Source organism: Neomonachus schauinslandi, chromosome 10 (assembly GCF_002201575.2).
Source record: "Neomonachus schauinslandi chromosome 10, ASM220157v2, whole genome shotgun sequence".
Taxonomy (NCBI): Eukaryota; Metazoa; Chordata; class Mammalia; order Carnivora; family Phocidae; genus Neomonachus; species Neomonachus schauinslandi.
In genome coordinates this window covers 26,442,994-26,466,493 of record NC_058412.1, presented here as the reverse complement: position 1 = coordinate 26,466,493, position 23,500 = coordinate 26,442,994, and the positions used below count along the sequence as shown (strand labels likewise).

General features: G+C 42.7%; 1 protein-coding gene across 24 annotated transcripts in view; it reads right to left on the bottom strand.

Moving 5' to 3' along the window:
* The window catches only part of LTBP1 (latent transforming growth factor beta binding protein 1), a 350,994-nt gene that overhangs the window by 223,088 nt on the left and 104,406 nt on the right, over positions 1-23,500 (bottom strand). For 23 of the 24 annotated variants that reach the window (XM_021697673.2, XM_044918773.1, XM_044918767.1 and 20 more), the window contains exon 1: positions 12,875-13,127. In XM_021697673.2, coding sequence (XP_021553348.1) covers positions 12,875-13,097 — 223 coding nt within the window. In that variant the 5' untranslated portion in view covers positions 13,098-13,127. Of the gene's footprint in view, positions 1-12,874; positions 13,128-23,500 lie in introns of those variants that run through there. The other variant, XM_044918765.1, reaches the window with a different exon arrangement.

The following is a 23,500-nucleotide window of genomic DNA, read 5'->3' as shown; positions in this document are numbered from 1 at the left end:
AGAACTTAAGTGGAATAAGGATGGATCTGTGCAAATACATCTCCCATTTCACTTCATCCAGAAAAACAATTCAAATTTATGTCCTATTACTAGTAGGCAAAGAGTATCGCCCTTGCATATAGTTGTGCAGACTAGGAACTTTTTTAAGATTTTTATTTTTATTTATTTTAGAGAGAGAGAGAGAGAGGGAGAGGGAGCACAGCGGGGAGGGGCAGAGGGAGAGAGAGAAAAAGTCTCAAGCAGACTCCACACAGCACACAGCCCAACACGGGGCTCGATCCCACAACCCTGAAATCAGGACCTGAGCCAAAACCAAGAGTCGGCTGCTTAACTTCTGTTAGCATTCCAAAGCTGACAAAAGTCAGGAATAGTCATCTCACTGCCTGGAGTGCTGGCTGCACTGCAGAAACCAGCTAGCTGCCCTAGGGAGGGAAGGGGACAATCATCTGGAGAGCCTGACACATAGCCCTTGAAATTCAGGGGACATGATGAACAAAGAAATTTTCTGACTGTCCCTTGGAAAACTGTGAAGGCAGGAGGTCAGCTAGAGCAGGCTGGACCGGTAGGGTAAAGAGAGAAGGCAGCCCTGCACACAGGCATCTGAGGCTACCCTTTGCGACCCTGCCCAAGAGGCGGTCTGGCAGGTGAGGCAACGCCAGCACTTTTTTTTTTTTTTTTAAGATTTTATTTATTTATTTGACAGAGAGAGACACAGCGAGAGAGGGAACACAGCAGGGGAAGTGGGAGAGGGAGAAGCAGGCTTCCCGCCGAGCAGGGAGCCCAAGGCAGGGCTCTATCCCAGGACCCTGGGATCATGACCTGAGCCGAAGGCAGACGCTTAACGACTAAGCCACTCAGGCACCCCAGGAAACGCCAGCTTTAAGAGAGAAAGGAAAGGAGGTAGGAAAGTTGCAAAGGATTAACATATTTCAATTATGGAGTATTTATATAACATTTCCTAATACAGTGTCACTCATAAGAATTCGGTAAGTATCATTAAATAAAGATAGTGTATCTTTTTGAAACGATTTTTGTTGAATAGTAACACCTTAGATCTTTGCTACTCTGTGGGTGATGCATGGCCCCCAGCAGGATCCCATCCCCAGGAGCTTGTTAGGAATGCAGAATCTCAGGCCCCATCCCAGAACCCCTGAATCAGAACCCGCCTTTTGTCAAGATTCACAGTGATTCCTGAGCATGGAAGGGTGATGGGCACTGGCTTAGACTACAGGTTCTCTATCGAAGTTGTATCTAACCATTGCCAACATCGGTGGTTTTCACAACACACACACACACACCCAAAACACACCCCGGCACTATGATCCAGAAGGCCAGCAGGGTGGGCTGGGCATCTGTACCTTTCAGTAATCCACAGGACCTTCTCCTGTAGAACTAGGACTGAGAACCACTGATATAGGGGTTGGAAAAGGAAGACATTTGAAGTCAGGTTTCAGCCAGAGCTCCTAACTACTATCATACCACCCTCACCCCCATAAACATTGTTATACAGGTGAATCCACTTCTCCTTCTAGAGGCTTCATGAAGTCACCTCCAACCTCTAACAAAATGTACAATTAGATATACTTTTGTCTCAGGACTGATGAGGAACCCCATTCAAAATGATCAAACAGGATAAAAATGGCACACCCAATGGAGACACGCAAAGAAAGACAGGTTGAAAAGACAGACACTGGACGCCTCCAACTTGAACCCTGTCCACGGCTGCCTGGGATGTGTCAGTTTGACTCAGCACTGACTTGTCAGGAGGGCTTGTTATTTGTGAATGAAGATGAAAGGAACCATTCACCAGCCACCAGCAAATTGTTAGGTTTTCTTGTCTAGATTTTGTCTTGAGGGAAGAGAGAACAGGACCTGATTTAAATCAGACCCTGATTTTAGCCACTGTTATTGCTGCATACCCAAATATTCAAACTCAGCCACCACTGGAGCCGGTCAAATTTCAAATAACCAGCTAAAATAGAGCCCAAGCTCTTGAATCCCACCCTGATTTCTAGGATGGACTATTACACAAATTGGACACTATTAGTCCCTCGTGCAGTATGTTTCTAAGAGTTAATTTCCTTAAACGAGATCCCTCAGAATTCTGAAGTTTTCAAGTGACTGCCAGGTAAAAAGAAGAAATACTTCTGGCAGAAAACGGTCTATAATATGATGAAGTTTGACAGAAGGGAAATAATAATTACTGTATGAGCAGCACAGTCAGAAGGTCTTTTACCAAATAAGGTTATGATTTCTGCAGTGAATGTGTTTCAATAAGAGGATATTTTCAGCCTGAAGAGTTAGCTTCTTTTTCAAAATGCGTATAATACAGAGTAAATTCTGTTTAATGCTAATTCATCTATTTACCAAGTACACAACTTTGGCGTGAATTTTTTTTTTCTTTTCCATACAACGTCATGGTTTTCTGGGCACATTACGGGGCTCTCAGATGTTTCTAATTACCCTCTCTGTACACCCAATAAAACATCTGGCTCAAAATGTTATTAATACCACAAGAAGATCCAGAAGGCTCATAAATCACCCTTTCTTCAGAAAGGGACAATGCAGTGGCAAAAAGTGACATATTCTAATCTTGCTAAATAAGGCTAGTTAAGAATGTTCCAGTGCACTTCCTAATTTGCCAGAAAAAAGGGCAGTGGTCTGCTTTCCTTACTGTAAAAAAATGTTAATGTCAAGTTTCCCTTTCACCTCTTCTAAGGAAAATTTGACGAAAATCAGGTTGAGTTTTTGCACTAGAAATCTTAGAAACTCTTCATATTCCAGAACAAATTTTTATTGAATCTGATGGGCATATGAAGTTTGGTCTCAGAGTGAAGAAATTTCTCGTTACTGCCCAAAGTTTTCATTTTTCCCACCAAATCTTACAAAAGCCAACACTGCAGTCATGCCAGGTTTTTTTGGTAATTATTGCATGAGTCTAAATTCAAGATAATGGTGTCGAGCAGAAAACCATTCCTTAAACCCCTACTCTTCCACTAAAGAGAAAATCAAGGCCCTTTTTTTTTTTTAAAAAAATCAAGTTTCCATAAGTGTATCAATGACAGCATTACATTAAATTGGCAAAGGAAGGGCATCTGGCTCTTCTCATTTTACTTCTGATATGATTTTGGAGAATCTATCTCAAACTTCCTAACTAGCTTTATCCTTCCCCATTTGGTAGTTATTTTATTTTCCTGGACTGCGTAACATGAAGATGACTGTGTGGCTGCCCTCAAAAACATTTTCGTATCATCTGTGAGGTGAGTTCCAGAAGGTTTTTCCAACAATACAGAAATGCATTATTCCTCTTCCACTTGGAAAAAATACATATACCTTGATACTAAAAGCTGATATAAACATTTGACTCTTATACTATAGATGCAAAATTGAGCCCAACGTGTATGCCAGTAAGTGCTGCAGATATATACTGTATCTCATAAATACGAGTTCAGTATTTATGTTCAGTCCAACTTCCTTAAATTTACTCTAACCAGGGAGCCCAGAGGTAAATTACACAATGACAGCAAAGCGAGTAGCACAAAGCAGGATCAAATGTTATAATCACACATCCCTGGAGATGCCCCCATCTATGCACGATGATTACTTTTCCTCCTGACCGCAGCTTTCAGTTCCAAAATGTGCTACACTGTTTAAATGCTTTCACTCCTGTCAGCAGGCTTGGCAACAGGCAAGAGCTTCCTGGGTAAGCCAGTGAAGCTCTCAAGAAGGAGCGGATCCAAGGCAGAGGGAACATGGTGCTACTGCATTGTCTCCACCCTATGACAATGATACACGACATTACTTTGTATGTAGGCTAACGTGCCCAGAGCTAGCCTAAATGTGAGCAAGCACAGAGCCTTCTGTGCACTAAGAACAGAGGACCAAAGTGGAGGAGACAGAAACATCCTTCTACGTTTTTTTTTTTTTTGGTTTTTTTTTTTTTAAGAACAGGAGAGAGGGGAGGGAAGGGGCAGAAGTAGAGAGATAATCTTAAGCAGGCTCCACGACCAGTGCAGAGCCCAATGCAGGGCTCAATCTCACAACCCTAAGACCATGACCTGAGCTCAAATCAAGAGTTGGATGCTTAACCAACTGAGCCACCCAGGCGCCCCTGTGTCTTTTTTGAAGATAGTGCGTCATCGGGATCAGTAAATGAAGGAACCATGGTCTCTGTGGTACAAAGGGAACATACCCTATCCAAACTCAAGGAGATGTAAGCACACTGCCCCGTATCACAGGACATAGGGGTTGTGAATTAACAGAAGGATTGGTTATGTTTGGGAAAGACAAAGTTCTTGAAATCAGTCCAAGGAATCCATAGACGCCCTCAGTCTGCTCCTTCTCATCAGCCTCAGGAAAGCCCACTGCAAGAGGTCAAGTCATTATTGCATTGTTTTACTAGTTGGGAATCAGACAGGTGAAATCACCAACCCAGGGTTCCAGCGCCATCAACAGTACACCTGAGCTAGAGCATCAGCGCCAACTGACAAGGTAATCACCAGAAGGAGAAAAGGAAGAGAAAAAGCAGCATAGAGCTTGAAGATGTTCCTTAAGAGACTGCGGTTATTGGGGCGCCTGGGTGGCTCAGTCGTTGGGTGTCTGCCTTCGGCTCAGGTCATGATCCCGGCGTCCTGGGATAGAGCCCCGCATCAGGCTCCCTGCTCAGCGGGAAGCCTGCTTCTCCCTCTGCCACTCCCCCTGCTTGTGTTCCCTCTCTTGCTGTGTCTCTCTCTGTCAAATAAATAAAATCTTAAAAAAAAAAAAAAAGAGAGAGAGAGAGAGACTGCGGGTATCTAGACAGACGTAGGAATGGGGAGCGGGGACAGCTAAAGGTACAGGAATCTAACCGCCCTTGGCCATAAGTAGAAAGTACACCACAGTCAGTGTTCAAAATGTAAAATCCAAACTCCATACGAAGTACTACAAAGGTGTCCTTTTTCATGCATCTTGTAGTCACTGGAATATGTTCTCCTATTCTGTGTCCCCAAGCTCTATAAAGACTGCTCAGATGGTTATTGTACTCCTGTGATTTCAGTTGCCTGAGGATTCATGAGGAAGCTGTATCGGGTACAACCTCTGTGCCATCATTACAGGCACCCTCATAGACAATTTGCTCTGTCAACCCAGAAGCCAGAAGCATTCCTAAAGCAATGCACCATGCTGGCAGCAGGGAGACCAACAAAAAGCAGATAGGTCCCTGTCCCCAGGCAGTTGAGAATTCAATGGAATAAACAGGGAGGATAACAAATTAGGGAGAGGAGGCTTCATCGGTAAGCAGCGCTTGGCTGAGTCCTGACAAAGCAGTGGGGGGCTGCCCAGGCTCGCTGGCCGGGGAAAGGCACCTGCCAGGCCGACCCAGCGGTGTGAACAGGGGCACAGCAGCACAGAAGGCATGGCACATCTGGGGACCTTGGGTAAGTGGAGCCTCGGTTGGGCAGAAGCAGAGATTAAGGTCGAATCATGGCCAGGGAGCCAGGCGGCAGCTTATCCTGGAAGCCCCAGCATGCTAAACTAAGTAGTCTGGTTTTCCAAAGATCAACGCATGTGCTCAAGCTGAGTGACTAGGAAAGAATACACACTTTGAGACACTGTGTTACAGACTCCGAGGAATTCTGAGAGGTCATTTATTCTAGGCTAGCCAGCATTAACCCCATTAAGGAGTCCCAGCCACCCCCGTGATAGAGGCCAGGCACGGCTTACGAGGAACGATCGATCACACATGCCTTTCTCACAGAGCTAGCAAACTGCTAAACACTTTTACCCACAGTTGTTTCTTTTCTTTCTTTCTTTTTTTTTTTTAACTGTCCTGACTACAGACATACTTTCATATACAACCACTCTGATGCCCCTCACCTTCCCAGCTTCGAAGATGATCTTCTTCAACCAAAAGGACCTCATTCTCTCCTGATTTTGGCTCTTAGCATCAACTTATTGCCTCTCCTTGGTCCAACTAACCCTAGAATCACCTTTCCTTGCAGCCTTCCTCCACACTGGACCCTCCCCCTAAACACAAACACACACACATGCACACGCACGCACGTACAAATGCATTTGCCCTCACAATCAGTCTTATTTCCATTAAAAGCAAGCTCCATACCAAAATCATATGATCTGTCTTATATAAAATATTGGAGAAAGAGGCAACACAGCTTCTTTGGTAATTCTTTCCTGTATCAAAGACCCTATACTTTTTATTATAAGTAACCAAGATTCCTTCTGCAATAATTCCAGGACCATTTTTACACCAAGAGACATGCTTGCCTCCATCCTCTGTGTATGAGGCTCTTTATCTACAGATGTTATTAACAGGATTCCTTGATACAACGTGTGTGTGTGTGTGTGTGTGTGCGTGCGTGCACGCACCTATATACAGATCGATAAAACCTAATCCAAGAAGACGTATAGGGCAAATTTGCCTGAACGCTCCAAACACCAGCCCTCTGGAGATGAACCACAAGTTATATAAGACAAACACAGTGATAGAGTTAGATTATAAAGTTTGTGATGTTCCCTCCCAGAGCTCACTACTCACTCCATTCAGGTCTCTGCTCAAATGTCCTCTCACCAGAGAGCCCTTCGGGACGGGTCTAAAATAGCAATGTGTACCTTCCACCACCACTCCCATCCCTACGCCCTCTCCCAAGTTTCTATTTCTTCATAGCAGTTATCATTACTTGGCATATGTCCAGTTTTCCTTACATGTTGTATATTGTGGTAGTATATGTTTGACTGTAGTGTATACTCACACTAGAGCTTAGATTTTTTAATTTTTAGTTGTGGTAAAATACATGTAACATAAAATTTACTGTCTTTTTTTTTTAAAAAGATTTTATTTATTTATTTGAGAGAGAGAGAATGAGAGACAGAGAGCACGAGAGGGAAGAGGGTCAGAGGGAGAAGCAGACCCCCGCTGAGCAGGGAGCCCGATGCGGGACTCGATCCCGGGACTCCAGGATCATGACCTGAGCCGAAGGCAGTCGCTTAACCAACTGAGCCACCCAGGCGCCCAAATTTACTGTCTTAACCATTTTTAACTGTACAGGTCTGTACTGTTAGGTCCATTCAGACTGTTGAGTATTCCAGCTCCAGAACTTTTTCATCTTGTAAAACTGAAGCTCTCTACCCGTTAAACAGCACTTCCTTATTTCCCCCCTTTCCACCAGCCCCTGGTAACCACCATTCACTCTCCCTCTGTGAATCCGACTACCTAAGTAACTCATACAAGTAGAATCCTGTACCATTTGTGACCGGCCCATTTCACTTAGCATAATACTATCAAGGTTCACTCACATTACTCAGCCACACTGCATTTTTTTAATGTTGCAGGGACAAGTGTCTGTTTTGTTCATTGCTGTATTCCTAATGCCTACACCAATCCTTGGCACATAATAGTGCTCGATAAATATGTTAAATAAATCAATGTTCCTAATATCACTGCCACAGCTCAAATAAAATAAACAAGAAAATGCTTTACATTAATGGCATTTATTCAGTATCAGAAAATATTTGGAGAAGATTAAATATATTTGGGAGTAGTTTCTTTGATAAGTTCTTAAACGGTCCAAATTGCCCAAATGGCCAGCAACCACTTTTTTTTAGTTTTGTATTAGATCATGTTTAAAAACATAAAATCTATACGATGCATCAAGGGGAAAATATACTTAGCAGTTAATTTAAGAGTGATATGCTGGCATTTCACTGGTTTTTGTGCTGGATAAACATCAAGGGATCCAAACGAAGACAACTGGTAGAGGACGAAAGACTCACTGTCTGAACTAAGTTGCCAGAAAAAAAAATCTTAATGCTCCCCCCTCCCTGAGCAGTTATTGGTTTACTGATTGCCTCAGTGAGAGGGAACTGTTCTTCCCTCCTCACAAAGAGATCCCACATAATGAGTGTTAACAAAATGAACTGCTTCCATTCCTCAAAAACACTTCAGGACGAAGTTGGTGTTGTGAGACATACAGGGGAAAATTCCCAATGCAGAGCAGCAAGCCAATGTCAAAGCTGTTAAAAGCGGCTAGAGGTTGTCATCTATTATGAGCTGTTCAAAAGCTTATTTACGCTATTAAAACCTTAGTTTCCTGCCTTCAAAAACAGAAAACTTCCTCCTTTTTACAAAATGGTAACTATCTCTGTCCCCCTTTCAGAGGACTTTAGTAAGTTCTGAAAAAGTCCAAATTCCTAAGCTTGGAATTCAAGGTGCTCTCCAGCCTTGCCCCAACTCGTTGACCTTCCCAGACTTGTCATGTATCATATCATTACCTTTGGTGTTTCCCACATTTAGGTGAAACTACTCCCACTTCTCAGAAACTACTCGTGCCTTCTTGTCTCTATGCCTAATTCTAACAGGTAAATTCTTCCTTCCCATATCAACTTTGCCTCCCTTCTATTTCCCATCCATCCACATTTTAGAACTTAAACAATGCTTCCAGTCCCACTGTCCCCACCAGTCTACAATCAGGCAACGTGCGTTTACCCAGCTCCCACTACGAGTGAGCCAACATGGGTAGCAGCTGGGATAGCAGGGTGAACTAAACAGGAAAGGCGCATGCCATTCCTTGTCTCCCGAAGCATTCCCTCCCTCAGCTGGACGTGGTATCTCCTTCTCTGGGCTCCTGCAAAACATCTTCTACCTCGATTTAGATTTATTTACACATACTCCTCGTCTCCCCAAAGCAAAAGCTCTCAGCGGACAGCTTTATGATTTATCTTGGAAAATCTAATACGGTGTTTTATACATACTCACTTGGCAACATGGAGAGCAGGAGGTATCTGGGACAGAAAAACCTAAGTGAGAGTCACCTTTAATCAAACCACCAGGGCCTTGGTACTCACATCCACAGAACATGAATACTATAATTTACCTCTCTCAGAGGAAGTAAGCATCAAATGAAGTAACATATGGGATGCTCATGGAAACTAAGTCCCCTGTAACTCTTCAGAGAAAGCAGCATCATATAAACCAAATGTGTTATTTTAGCCATCATGATTGCTTTTTACTGGTTCTACAAATAAGCTATGCCACGGATAGTATTATTTTATTTCAAATATTCTAGTTGTGACAACATGAATTTCTGTGTTCTCCTTATTAGGGGGACTTACGACTCTATAAACAACTTTAAAAATACCAGGAGGTCATCTTCATTATATCCCTATGAGTGGAAAGAATCTATTAAAACAACAATGGTTAACCTGCTGGCCCACTCAACTGGGAATTTGCTCCCCTTTTTTAAAAAGGCAAAGGTGGGGAGAGCAAAGAGGCAAAGCTCCGAATGTCACAAAAAAGTTATTATCATTAGAAATCTGCTTTAAAGGAAATGCCATTTAAGGTAAATATTCTGTGACATCATATCAATATCATGTTCATAAAATTGAATTTATTCTAGAATCTCAAGAGTACTTCCCTTGGATATCATCCTCATTCAGACCTCACAGTCAGTGGAAGTCACACCTTAGATTTCTCCAACTGGGGGTGCTTGCCTAGCTGAGTCGAGGGGTTGATCTCAGGGTTGTGAGTTCGAGCCCCACATTAAGTGTGGAGATTACTTAAAAATAAAATCTTAAAAAAAAAAAAGATTTCCCCAACTGAATACTCAAGAACAGAGACTATGTGCTTAATCGTCATGAAAAATACACCTGCCTCTCACATCTAAACAGCCCAGACTCACCATCACCACAGACCAGAAAGACGACCACAGAAGCAACACAAAAAAAGGAAGAAATGAGTATCACCCCGTGTCTGCTACAGAACCACCCTCTGTATACACATTATTACCTGTTTTGTGTGGCCAGTGACCTGAACCCAAGAGGATCTAAAACCAGAACATGCCCAATGGCCATGATGAAGCCAGGACTCCAACCCAGGGCTGCTGGTCTCTGAGTTGTCCATTCTCTATCAGACCACCCGTCCTTCCCACAAAACCCAACTCCACGAGGTCCTTTCACCTGTGTCCCTCCTATACATTGTGGTCAGACCCCAGGAAACTAAGTAAACAGATGACCTAAAGAGATCTAAGTTCTAGTCCCAGCTAACAGACTTGCTGTGTAACTAAGTCAAGCTCCCTTATACCACCACCTAAGTTTCCTTATCAAAAAAATGTTAATATTATGTGCCCCAATTCCTTTAAAAAAAAAAAAACACACACAAAAAAACCAACCTATAAATCACCATGGAAATGTTCAAAATTATTTCTGTGTTCTGATTATCAAAATGGATTATTTAGTTAAGCTGCCTTGACTTTGAAGTCCATATGGTTTTCCCAGTATTATTTTGAGTCCTTGGAGGACAGTCAGCAAACTGTGCCACTCAGCTCAAACCTGGCCCACCAAAGGTTTTGTACGGGGCCACACCCAGGCTGGTACATATCATCTATGGCTGCTTGCAAAGCCACTGCAGAGCTGAGCAGCTGCACACTGTACAGTTTGTGTTGCAAAGTCTCAAGTATTTACTATTTGGCCCTTTACAGAAGAAGTTTGCTAGCCCCCACATCTGACATACCAGAGGCCAAAGAGAGTAGCTAACAAGTCACGATGAATTTTGAATTTGCCCCAAGCTGTTCTATTTTCCATATACATATCTTATTTGTCAAAAGATTTAATATATCATAAGCAAATATAAATAGACAGAAAAACCACTAAGTTAGAATGCCACTTTTTTGTAAATAATAAAGCTATATTAAACAAACTAAGTCCACAAAGATATAGGTCTAAAAAATGAATTTCTAAAACTTTCTGTATTTCTGAAGAATCATAATCTGTGAGTTCTACAGAATTACCCTTCTTCGAGTAAAAAAAAATGTAAAACTTCTCCCACAAATTATTCAATATTTGAATTTAAATAAAGAGAAGAGGAAAATAGCTGAGGATATAAATGAAGTATTTCCCAGGACTGCCAATGTGAAACTTTATTACCAAGCCCTCTCTCTCTCTTTTTAACTACTCTGCCAATTCTTTTGTGGCAGAGTTGAGTTCTGGTTTTGAAATTTTTTTGTGTGTAAATAAGTTTGCTCCGTTTTATATTGTGAATAGGCTACGTGTATCCTGTTCCTAAACATCTGCTTAAATGCCAGACAGGAAAGTGTGCAGCATGTTTTAACAAGTAGACTTCCTCTGTTTCTCAAAGCCTTCAAATATTTAGTTTCAAAATGAATACACTGTAAGCCAAAAAAAATTACCACCCATCCGATTACTTTGTCATTCCTACTGTAAAGATTTATGAAAAATGCAAGGAGGAGGGGGAGGGGCCGACGCTGTTGATGGAGCTGGGAAACACATGCGAGCAAGGAAGGCAATCAAGAAAAGTAAAAGTGGGAAAAAGCCATTAAGCCCGTAACAACCTCCTGGGAGCTGCCTTTTCTCTTCCCCTCATTGTCTACAACCCTCCAGAAAATAGGATTACTTGTTACTCATAAAAAGTCCTAAGATTTTAAAGACAGACTGAATTTCAGAGGTCACTAAGCATAAGCCATTTATTTTATGGATGAGACCAAACTGAGGTCCAGAAACAGTAAGTGTCACACCCCGTGGATTAGGTAGTGGCAGGACCGGGACCAGAATCTAGATTCCCGATCCGCGGTTCAGCACACTTCCCACGAGACTCGGCTCTCTGCCCTGCGAAGCGTAATGTGCCACTTGGCACCTACCAGCTAAATTCTTTTTAAAATATGCCCAAACACCCTTATCGTGGCCAGGAAATTCACAATACCCTTTTAAATAGTATCTATGGGCACATGTTTTTTCCAAGTACAGACTATCCAGAATACTGCTTTGACCTCAGAAGGACTGGGAGTCACAATAAAGCAGTAGAATAATCAAAGAGCTAATAAGGACCTCACGCTGTCCCCTTGTGTTTTGTCTTGATGATCATCAGTTTGAAAGAGACACCCTCTCTCCTACCCCCCCAGACACACACACTCAAGACTAAACAGCAATATTCCATAAAAAGACCAGATCTAGCCAGTGTTATTATCTGTCTGACATTTGGGTTATTCTTGTGAGTAACTCATAAAGTAATGTGGGTGTCTGTGATTATTTGAGTACACATGGCAAACCATAATTGGTCAAAAAATAATAAAAGACATTTTCCGTGACAAAAATACTGTATTGCATGACAACACGGCTGTGTGACAGTGTGACAGCATTCAGTGGACCGCAATACTTTCTCCCTTTACGAAAAAGTAAAAACCATACAAAAATTTTAAAGGAAAAAGCTTTCTTTTCAGTAAGCCACACAGTTCATATTTAAATTAGTTATGAAAGATTAAAAGGTTTGGAGTGCTGACAGTAAGCCACTAGCATTTTTTTCCCCTAAATCCCTGTCATATATCAATTTATAATTCTGCCTTTTGATATAGAGCAGAAATGTGGTGAAAGATTCAAGTCCGTATTCCTTTCTACAACCAAAATGCAGTTTTTGACAATTTTTAGAATTTTTTTTAGAACATGACTGTTCATCCAGTAAAACTTTTAACTTCATCACCACGATCCACATTTTGTAACATGAGGCAGATCTAATGCAAATTCTCCTTATGACCGGGCAGATAAAAATCTGAAGCTGATCAGTGCAAGTTGAGTGCGAGGGTCTTAATCTAAAAAGCGATTCCCTTCTGTGCCTATCATTTACGCCATGGGCTGCGTAAATGATAGGCACTAAGGGGCAACAGTCTAGCTGCCATTGCTCTGAGAAGCCAAAAAGCAGGTTAACAATTATTCTGCAAGTTATTTAAAAGAGCTCACGGAAGAAGCATATTCGGACTCAGAGACAGAAACCCATTCAAGCAGAGAGCAGTGTGAGTAGAGGAGGATGTCTAAACGCTACGCTCTCATACAACTCTGTGCAGTAAGGACAGTTAGGCACCGTGGAGGAACTCACCCACTCGGAAGTTCGTGGCCGTCAGGGTGTCGGCAGCATGACCATTCTCACTAATGAGAGTGGTGGTGTTCCCCTTCTCACAGCTGTTCTGACAGCTGCCCTTGGTGCAGGTCACTCTACAGATGCTCGGAGTAAAGACCACCTTGATGCGGCCAGTGTGGTTACTCACTAGGAGCGGAGGCAGGGAGAAAAAGAACAACAAACACATCAGCTTAGTATCCATGAACGTGCCTTGGAAGGTTTTTTTTTTTTTAAAAAAAAAAAAAAAAAGGAAAAAAAGAAAGGAGAGGAGAGGGGGGACGAGAGAGCCCACAACCCGACAGGTTTAAGGAAAGAGGGAAGCCTTTAGTGCGCGCTGCTCTGTATCCAGTGGTGTCTCTGAAACAGGAGTAGGAAGCTTAGCAAACAGAACTCTGGGATGCACTCCAAAACCACATTTGAAGTCGAGTCACTGGAGTGGGATTACTAACCACAATGCTGCACTTTATTCACGGGCAGACAAAGAGCACTACGGAGGGCACGACATGAAAGAGCCAACCCTGACAGGCAGATGTAATGCAAAGAGGTTGGCTATGCACCTCATGGTGAATAAACTCCTGTGTCCTCAACTTGCATACTTTCCCGGTTTCTCCACTTATTAAGTCACTATTTGCAGTCCGACCCCTGGAAATGTTTTAGGCATGCGGCATGTCTGAAAACATCTGTCTCAAATCTCCTGGCACTCTCAGCTGAAGTGATCAAATCCTGTGACGCAGCTGTGGGAGCCCATTTCTTTTTCACAACTCTGGGGCATTATTTCTCCACATTAATTTATACAACCTGTATTTTGTTTTACTGTAAACAGGGTCCGTCTAAGAAAACGGGAGGCCAGGTCACGAGGCTCAAGGGCTGTGTCTGTTCAAGCACCATCCCGGAGCCCTCGCTGCGGCTCTTCATAGGCCACCTCAGGCAGGTATTTCCTGCATTCGCGTGACCCTCTCCTTAAAACCAAATGCGATAACCTGACTGCACAGCAGAGGCAGCAGAGGATCACAGAATGGGCACTGATCTCACAGTCAGACTCTGGCTTATAAACCTGGCTCAACCGAGGTGTGACTTTGGACATGTAATTTCACCTTTTCTACAAAACACGAGGGAATTGCAGCTGATGTTTTCGAGCTAGTTCTAACTTTCAATGTCTCTATCAGGGGTCAGCAAACTGCAGCCCAGGGATCAAATCTGGCCCTCTGCCTGCTTTTATAAATAAAGTTTTATTGGAACACAGCCACACTTCCTCCTTTACATATTCTCTATGGCTGTTTTGCACTGCAATAGCGGAGCTGCACAGAGGATGTCGGAGCTCACCCCGAACTGCCATTCACGGCCAAGTCCCAATCTAGACTCCATGGCAAAGTGCAACACAGAAACTCTAGTCTGACTTCTATGTCTGTGATATGTCCCCATCCAGCTTGTTCCTCTTTCCAGGAGCCTAGGCAGAAAGCAAAGACAGTAGCAGCAACTGGAGACAGATGGTTCATCTCTGAGACTAAGGATGGCAGGAAGTAGTACCCTTCCTATTGCCACTGTGTTATTCTAGAAGCCAAGGAGAGACTAGCTCTGGGTCAGCCTTTCTGTGGCCATCCCCTGACTACCAGAAGCAATTCTGCCCCTTCATAGTGCCTCGGTCTAACCAAGATTATATTTTCAGGAAATCATCCAAGAGGCCTCTATAGACCCTCAACAAAGTAACTGTGGTCAGATCTGAGCTTGGAAACAAAAAACCTTAACAACAACAACAGCATTAGAATTTCAAAGCTGGAATTGGGGTCTCAAAGGTCCTCTGACACAACATTATTTAAACATCTCTAGTGACAGGTTGCTCATTATCCACTGAAATAGCACATTCTAGTTATAAGCCATTCCTAGCAAGTGCTCTTCCTTCTTGAGCTCAAGTGTGGCAGTTGCACCCATTAATCCTGACTCCACTCCCCATGGTTTCACAATCTAACAATGCCTCTTCCACATGCTAGCCCTTCAATTCCTCAAAGAGAACTACTAAGTAAGTAAAGAAAGCTCAAGTTAGCAGGAACTTGAAGAGATCGGCTTGGGTTGGCCCTCTCACTTAACACAAGAAAACGGTTCTTCCAGAAGAGAAATAGCCTTTTCAAATGTTTTTCCAAGACGATTTCCCATTCTCATTCAGTGGTTCTAACACAAGAGATCAAGACACATAGTGTGAAATGGGGAGATATCCTAGGGGCCGACCGGATCTTCCAGCACCTTGCAAAATGGCATCCAGAAACTCTTTCTATAATGGGCCAAATAAATATTTTAAGGCTATAGGCCTGATGGACTCTGTTGGCAACTATTTAACTCTGTTGTGGTAGCAGGAAAGCAGACGGTCAAAAACAATATGCAAATGAATGGTTGTGGTTGTGTTCCAATAAAACTTTATTTAAAGAAACAGTCTGCCAACCACTGCTTTGAACACTTATACAACATCTAAAATTTTTGAGTGTACCCAGAAATTTTAAAAACTACAATAGGATGTTAATTCCACAATCAGGCAAAATTCATATAGTTTGACTTATTTTTTTTTACAGTAGCACACACACTCACACACAAACCAGCTCACACTCAAAATTGTCAGAATATGCTTACAAATATCTTGAGAATACTTTGTGTATCTAAGTGTGTGGAGCTCATTTAAAAAAAGAGATACAACGTCATCCCACTTCAAAAGAATATAAACCTCTATTTTTTCTGGCTCTTGGTACAATAATGAAATTAGAAATGGTGTGCCAACTATTTTGTCTTCTCTGGCATTAACTCGTGGCACCAGCAGCTGCCATGCAGATGCTCAGACCGTCACCTAAATTATGCTCACTTAGGCGAAGAGAGACATCCAAAGAAAGCAAGCACTTAATCATTATTCGCATTTCACCTCTCAGCTACAGTAGTCACTTTATAGACACTCGAGATTCTCCAGGCTTATTGTTTTTAAAAACTTATTCTATTTCTTAGCCAAAAAAAATTTTTTTGGCCTGGAATCATTTGGATTTTCAAAAGGCGGAGACAGTTTCATATGACTTAATTCTGATTTTTATAATGTTCACATCTTCTTGGAAGAAGACACACTTATTTCATATTTCCCTTTGTGTTTTACTAACATTCTGCTATAAAGCAGTCTAATTCTAAAGCAGACACATAATCTCAGCGGGTCCTCTTGTCTTCACAAAGCATTGACTTCTTCATTGTAATTAGCTTTTTTTTCCACATCAATCTCCCAATCAGTACTGAAAAACTCACAACTTCTTTTGACACTAGATGGTCATTTGTAGCTCTCACAGGATCTCTGTAAACATTAGATGGGTTAGAAAATACACTCTCCCATCCCCTTGTAAAAATCATTTCTTTGTATCTACTAGGGTATTATGTAGAGTTTAACCTTCAAGGTACCCAAGGGTAAGGTAAACTGCTCTGAGTTTCAAATTCCTCACATGTGACAAGTTCAAGACAACACCACTCATCTGTTAAGAGTTTGGTGGGAATTCACCAACAGTGGCTGTGAACTTTCCTCCAGAGACTCCTTGGTCTGCAAGAGGCATCTTCCTCAAATGCTTTGAGTAAACTAATACTCAAGAACCCCACATGCCTGCATACAGGAGGTACCTAATAAATGTAGAATACATGAAGTGACCCCAAGGAAGACATTCGAACCCCACAGAGATCATGAAGTCACAGGATGCTGGAGACCATTCTGCTCTAAGGCCTTGCTTCACTGGTGAGGAGACTGAAGCCCATGGCGAAATCAGCGGTCAAAGACCATCCCTAGAGTGCTAATAGCTGATTAAGAATTACAAATCTGGGGGCGCCTGGGTGGCTCAGTTGGTTAAGCAACTGCCTTCGGCTCAGGTCATGATCCTGGAGTCCCGGGATCGAGTCCCGCATCAGGCTCCCTGCTCGGCGGGGAGTCTGCTTCTCCCTCTGACTCTCCTCCCTCTCATGCTCTCTGTCTCTCATTCTCTCTCTCTCAAATAAATAAATAAAATCTTTAAAAAAAAAAAAAAAAAGAATTACAAATCTGGGGGGGGCGCCTGGGTGGCTCAGTCAGTTAAGCCTCTACCATTGGCTCAGGTCATGATCTCAGGGTCCTGGGATCGAGCCCCGTGTTGGGCTCCCTGCTCAGCGGGGAGCCTGCTTCTCCCTCTCCCTCTGCCCCCATCTTGTGCTCTCTCTCACTCACTTTCTCCCTCAAAGAAATAAATAAAATCTTAAAAAAGGGAAAAAAAAAAAAGAATTACAAATCTGGAAAGCAAAAGTCAGGTCAGTCAGGAGTTAACAGGGAAAACTGCTGGCAGAGCCTTCCTGCTTGGTCCCTCTGACAAAAAAAAAAATGTAATTTTTAGATCCCTGTGGGTAAATCAGCCCCAGAAATCTGAAGCAAGTGCTTTCAAACCTTGCACTTTAGAGGCCTTGGCCAGTGTGCTCGCTTCGGCAGCACAGATACTAGAGGCCTTGGCTAGGAACATAGATTGCCTGGAGCCATGTAGCACCTCCAGCGGGCCTCCCAGCCAGTCCGTCAGTCAAGACACTCAAGAGTCAACATCCTGCCTGCAGGGTCTGCCAGACCCTGTGCGAATTTCACCCTCCAAGAAGAGGCACTGGCACATGCTTTAAAACAAACCACAGACATTCAGAGCGCATGGTGAACGGGATGGAAGTGAAGCCGATATCCTCCCAACAGGAACAGCTTTCACTTCAGCTTCCCGATCATTAACGACGGGGAAAAACCCAAAAATGTAAAAATGGTTCTTGACAAACGGACTTCAGTCTAGAGAAGAGCCCAGCTGCCATCTTTCAGTCATTAGCCCAGGATGGGACCAAAAGTGAAGGCAGCCAAAGAAATAAATCGCACAAGTTCAAGACCCACATCAGATGTCATGCACAAATACAGTCTCCTCCACATTTATCCAGAATGCCATGACAGCACATCAGCATTCATCCAACTTAAACAAGAGGGACCAACTAGCACAGACAATATCCTCGGTGGAGGAGAAGCACCTCCTCTGTGGTTAAAAGCCATCACCCTGCCCATTAACTGAGGTTGCTTAAAGAGACTTCGAAGCTCATTCAATACACAGGTCACATGTGAGAAACGGGGCAAAGGGCTCATTCTCCTGCTGCAGTCCACTGCTTGCCCGAAGACGAAGAATTCTTTGAAGGACAAATCATAAAAGTATTAAATAATGCTTCAAATAACAGGAGTTCGTTGTTCTGCTCTCCAGGCTTGCTTAATTCCTCATGGACTATTAAAATAATTCCCACAGAATACCGTGTTCCTCAAGAAACGTGCCGTGCAGACAAACTAGTATGAGATCTATTACTTCACCACGTGGCTCCAGTCCTGAAACAGATTTCTAGTTGTCATGTGAGCACCTCCTCAGATAAGACTCTAGTAGGAGTTACATTCCAGGACCATCTCTTGAGTTTTTTTTCCAGATGGATGTAACTAAATGAAGAAGTAGAGGAAGAACTACATGCTACACAGTTGATACACATTAAAGGAAAGACCATGTGAGTTTCCTCTCCCATTCAATTCTCCATTAATATCCACTCAAGGCAACTATGTCAGTTACTTATCTCTCTCACAGGTATATACAAGATTTCCTTTCCTTTTTATACATTTAAGGAGATAAACTCTTCTTTGCCTTTCTATGGGTCCATTAAATCATTTAATGTAAGAGTAAGTTTCTGGATACATTCTGAGTTCCTTACAGAATTGCCTACCGCTCATCAAAAACCAGGTATCAACTATACACCATGTTTGAGAATGTGAATACAATCCCCAAAATATCCACTTGGGCAGAAATGTAGCAACCTAGTCACGCACTCTCTTGTATGACCTCACTCCCAGATTCACTAAGAAAATAAAAGCTCTAAAGACCCAGGCCTACCAACTTACCTGAATCTGCAGCTGTCCTGCCTTCCCCCTGATGAAGGATGGGGTTCTAGCTAAAGCCAAGCCCCCTCCCCTCCCCCACAACACGCCCTGGCTAAAGTAATGGATCCCCTCCTCTCTTACAGACTCAAAGACCTGCTCTCTTCTCATCTGTGTTCGCATGCAAACACGTTGCACTCTTGCCCAAATATCAAGAATACCACTCCTTATTGTCTCCATTCCTCTCTATTGCAGGTAATGCTCTATTTCTCTGTTCTCCTTACAGCAGAACTCCTCAAAAGAGCTGCTCTACTAGCTGTCTCCACTGCCTCCCCAACCATTCTCTCTGGAACCTGCTGTAGTTAAGCTGCTGCTGTCCATACTTTACCAAAACTGCCCTTGTGAAGGTCACCAGGGTCTCCATATTGCCAAATTCAATGGCAAATTCTCTGGGTCTTTCTTCCTCATTCAGCCTCTCTGACACACAAGGACACTGCTTCATGATACACTTTCTCCACTGGGCTCCTAGGTCACTCTACTCTTTCATGGTTCTCTCCTACCTTGCTGGCCACTGCTCTTCATGACCCTATCCAGGGGAGGGCCCCAGAGCTCAGCCTCTGTAGCCTTCTCTTTTCTATACTGACTTCCTGGATGAGATCATCCTGTTCTATCTCATGGATTTAAAGACTATCTACAAACTTATGTATAGAAAATGTAACTCAGGTTACCTGGACCACCTCTACCTTGTATGTGTGTTCAACCAAGAAACCAATGGTCCAACTGTTGATGGGCCTTTCCTAAGTAAATATCTAACGTCTAACAGACACCTCAAACAAAATGTATTCAAAATTAAGCTTTGATTCCTTCCTGTACCCACATACAAATTTGCTCCTCTTCAAGTCTTCCCCCATCTCAGAAAATGGCAAGCCTATTCTTGACTGGGGGTGGGGGTTGTCCATCTGAGACTCAATACAACAGCAAATCCTGTTAGCTCTCTTTCCAGAGGTAACAATTTCTCACTACTTCTGTGACAAACACTCTGGTACAATCCATCATCATCTTCGGTCTGGATTATTTCAACAGGCTCCTAAACCAGACTCCCTGCTTCCACCTTTGCCCTCCTGCAATTTATTCTCCTCACAGCGCTCAGGGTATCTTTTCTAATTTATGTCCGTGAGATCATAGCATTCCTTTCAGTGGCTTCCCATCTCAATCAGAACACAAGCCAAAGGTCTCACAATGGCCAGTGGGGGCGTCCACAGCTGCAACCTCTGACCTCATCTCCCACAACGCTCCTCAACCCATTCACTCTGGTTTCCTTGCTATACTGGGCATGCTTCTGTCCCAGGCCCTTGCACCTGCCGTTCCCTCCGCCGAGAATACTCTTCCTCTTCTATATGCAGCTTCCTCCCCCACTTCCTTCAAGACTTCTCCAGAATGTCAGATCATCAGGAGGCCTTTCCTAACAACCTGACATAAAACTGCCAACAGCCCCACACATTACCTATCCCCCATACCTTGCCCTACATTTCCTATTTATCATAAACATACTTTATATATTTGTGTTTGATTATCATCCTGAGAACACAAACTCCATGATAGCAGGAATATATCTGGTCACCATTATATGCCCAACATGTTTCTCATTGTTAGTGCTCAAGAACAGTAACTGAATGAACAAACTAAATTGAAAGAAATTAATATTTAACTATGGGTTAATTGCCAGTAGTGTTAAAATAATACAGAATACTCCTATTAAACCTTTAGCCCTAAAACATACTTGCTGTATGCTGTATTTGTCAAAGAGAAATGTTTTAGCCATAAAAGCTTCAAATCAAGGGAAAACACAGTTGTTATCCAGGAAACCCTGCAATCATTACAAAACACAGTTTTCCCAAAATCATTAAAATATTACCCAAAAATGGCCAATGACATAAAAAGTGAAGATTTTCATTTAAACATGCCAATGAGAGAATAAGTGAATAAACAGGAAATACAAATTTCTCAAACACTTTTTCAAAAGAAAAACAATTATTTGCTCCCAAAGTTTCACAACATATTATGCAGAAATCAAACTGACACATGATAGAAACCTCCTTTAATTTTGTAAATAAGAGTTACAATGACGTGTAAGGAGTTTTTAAACTCATTTTTATTCACTAAGTATCCATCCCCTTTGTCAGGCATAGAACTAGGAAATTGAAAACACTACTACCGAGATTCTGTGAGCCTGATATGAATTGCCACTGGGCCATAAAACCCACCCAATAACCCAACCATGTTGGGGGATGCCCATGAGAACAAGCCCCATGTCAGGGCTCAGCACCGAGTCTGCTTGAGATGCTCTTCCTCTCCTTCCCTGTCGGTCCCTCCCCCTGCTCACGCACCTGCGCGCACACACTCTCTCACAAACAAACAAACAAACAAATAAAATCTTATGAAATACATGTTGGTTCCCAGCTCAGGGAGACTGGCCAAGAGACTAGCCAGAGATTCACCAACAAAGACAGTAGATTTTGTCCCAAATTTCTACAGATTTCAGGAGTCAGGTCTAATATCCTATTTTGTTCAGTCTTTGTTTTACCTTGACTCAAGACATAAAATCTCAGATTGTCACCTATCACCTGTCACATTTTCTCAGCCTTCAATCTTGCCCTGCCAACTGGACTCCATGCAACACACCCTGAGACCATGGGCTTTGTTTTCATCCTCCCCTTTTCCCTCCTTGGGGTTTCTACTCTTTAAATACCAACCATAAGTTCTTTTCTCTAAAAATATTTTTTAAAAGATCCTATTTTTATCTCTGGAACAAAATCAAGTATGTTTGAAGGTGTAATATATTTTACAGTCAGAAGACTAACTTTTCCCCAACAAGTTGCTCATCTAGCAGGATCTGGCCCAGTGTTTGGGGAAAGAAATACAGTCAGTACGAAAAGTGGAAAACCAGCAAAACCGATGGCTTTTTGACACATTCATATTCTGACCTTTTTTTGTAAAATAATTTCTTTAACATTCCCTGAGGGGATTTAACCATCTAGGCATATCCAGCTAATGCATAAAGAACACCCAGGGAAGTTCAGGACAGGCTCTGGACTGCAGTCCAGGGAAAGAGGTGACCACACTCTAAGGCACCTCAGTCCTGGCATCCTGAACTGCACCAGGCTGTTTCATAGGGGTTCCTTTGACATGACTTTAAAAACTCTCCTGTCTAAAATACATCTGGAAATCTCTGCTCCTAATCTTGAATACCAGGGAACCTACCATTGTCAATCTATCCAGAAGGGATGGTGGCATTTGAAATGCTGTGGCCATTCCCCGGGATTCCTGGGTGGCTCAGTCGGTTCAGTGTCCAACTCTTGGTTTCAGCTCAGGTCATGATCTCATGGGTCATGAGATTGAGCCTTACATCAGGCTCCACACTCAGCAGGGAGACTGAAGATTCTCTCCCTCTGCCCCTCTCTCCATACACGCTCTTACACTCCCTCTCTCAAATAAGTAAATCTCAAAGAAAAAAAGAGAGAGAGAAACACATCTCCAAGGTGACAGGACTTAACATAAAAATTTCATAACAGGGCGCCTGGGTGGCTCAGTTGGTTAAGCGACTGCCTTCGGCTCAGGTCATGATCCTGGAGTCCCTGGATCGAGTCCCACATCGGGCTCCCTGCTCGGCAGGGAGTCTGCTTCTCCCTCTGACCCTCCCCACTCTCATGTGCTCTCTCTCATTCTCTCTCTCTCAAATAAATAAATAAAATCTTTAAAAAAAAAAATTTCATAACATAAAAGGAGCAAAGAAGAAGGGGGGGGGGACTCACTGTACCCATGTTCTCAATTCTGAATTGAGAATGTAATCTACCACCTGGATCTAGAATCCTGACAATTATGGGAACCACACTTGGGGAGGTTTAAGTGAGTTTGTCCAGGGAGTTGTTTTGTTTTGTTTTTTTGGCATCAACCTTCAAGATGCTACTCCCTCTAACAGTTTGTTTCCCAAGGGAGAAATACCATTTAAAAGATGCATTTTTTCATGTGAAAATCTCTACCTCCCTTAAAAAAACCCACACTGGACTTTGCAGCAGCACAGCTAGAGATCTCACACACAACCGTGGGAGGACAGGCTTCCTACAGCTGAGAAGAAAGGACTTCACTGCTGTCCCTGAACCCAGAGAACAAGGTGTGGAGCAGTGAACACTTACATGTCTTCTAGCTCTAGTCCTCATACATTCTGGCTAGCTTGCACAGTCTCCTTACAGAAAGCATGGGTTAGATACGCTTCACATGACTCGAATTTTCTGTGCCTTAATTTTGGAACAGAATTAGGTTTTATTTATCCCCACATTTGTTGTCTTTCCAAAGAGAAGTAAATGGAGGCATTTGTTATCAGTCTATCACTCATCATTCCCATAAATAACATCTGTTTGTTTGTATGTGGGGAAGCAAGTCTGACTCAAAAGACAGATTATCTACTGGGCTATTTGTTTACCAAAGAACACGTTTCATGACTTATCACAGGCTTGATTAAGTGGGGGCCACTTCTCCTGAGGGTCCCAGATTGTATCTACCACATGCTTTGAGAATTAGGATTCCATATAATTTACATACCGGTTATGACAAATATTTTTGACAAACATTTAACATCAAACTCCTTAAAAGAAAGTTGAGATCCTTTCCCCATCTAGATCGAATCTAGCCTCACATCCTACAGCATT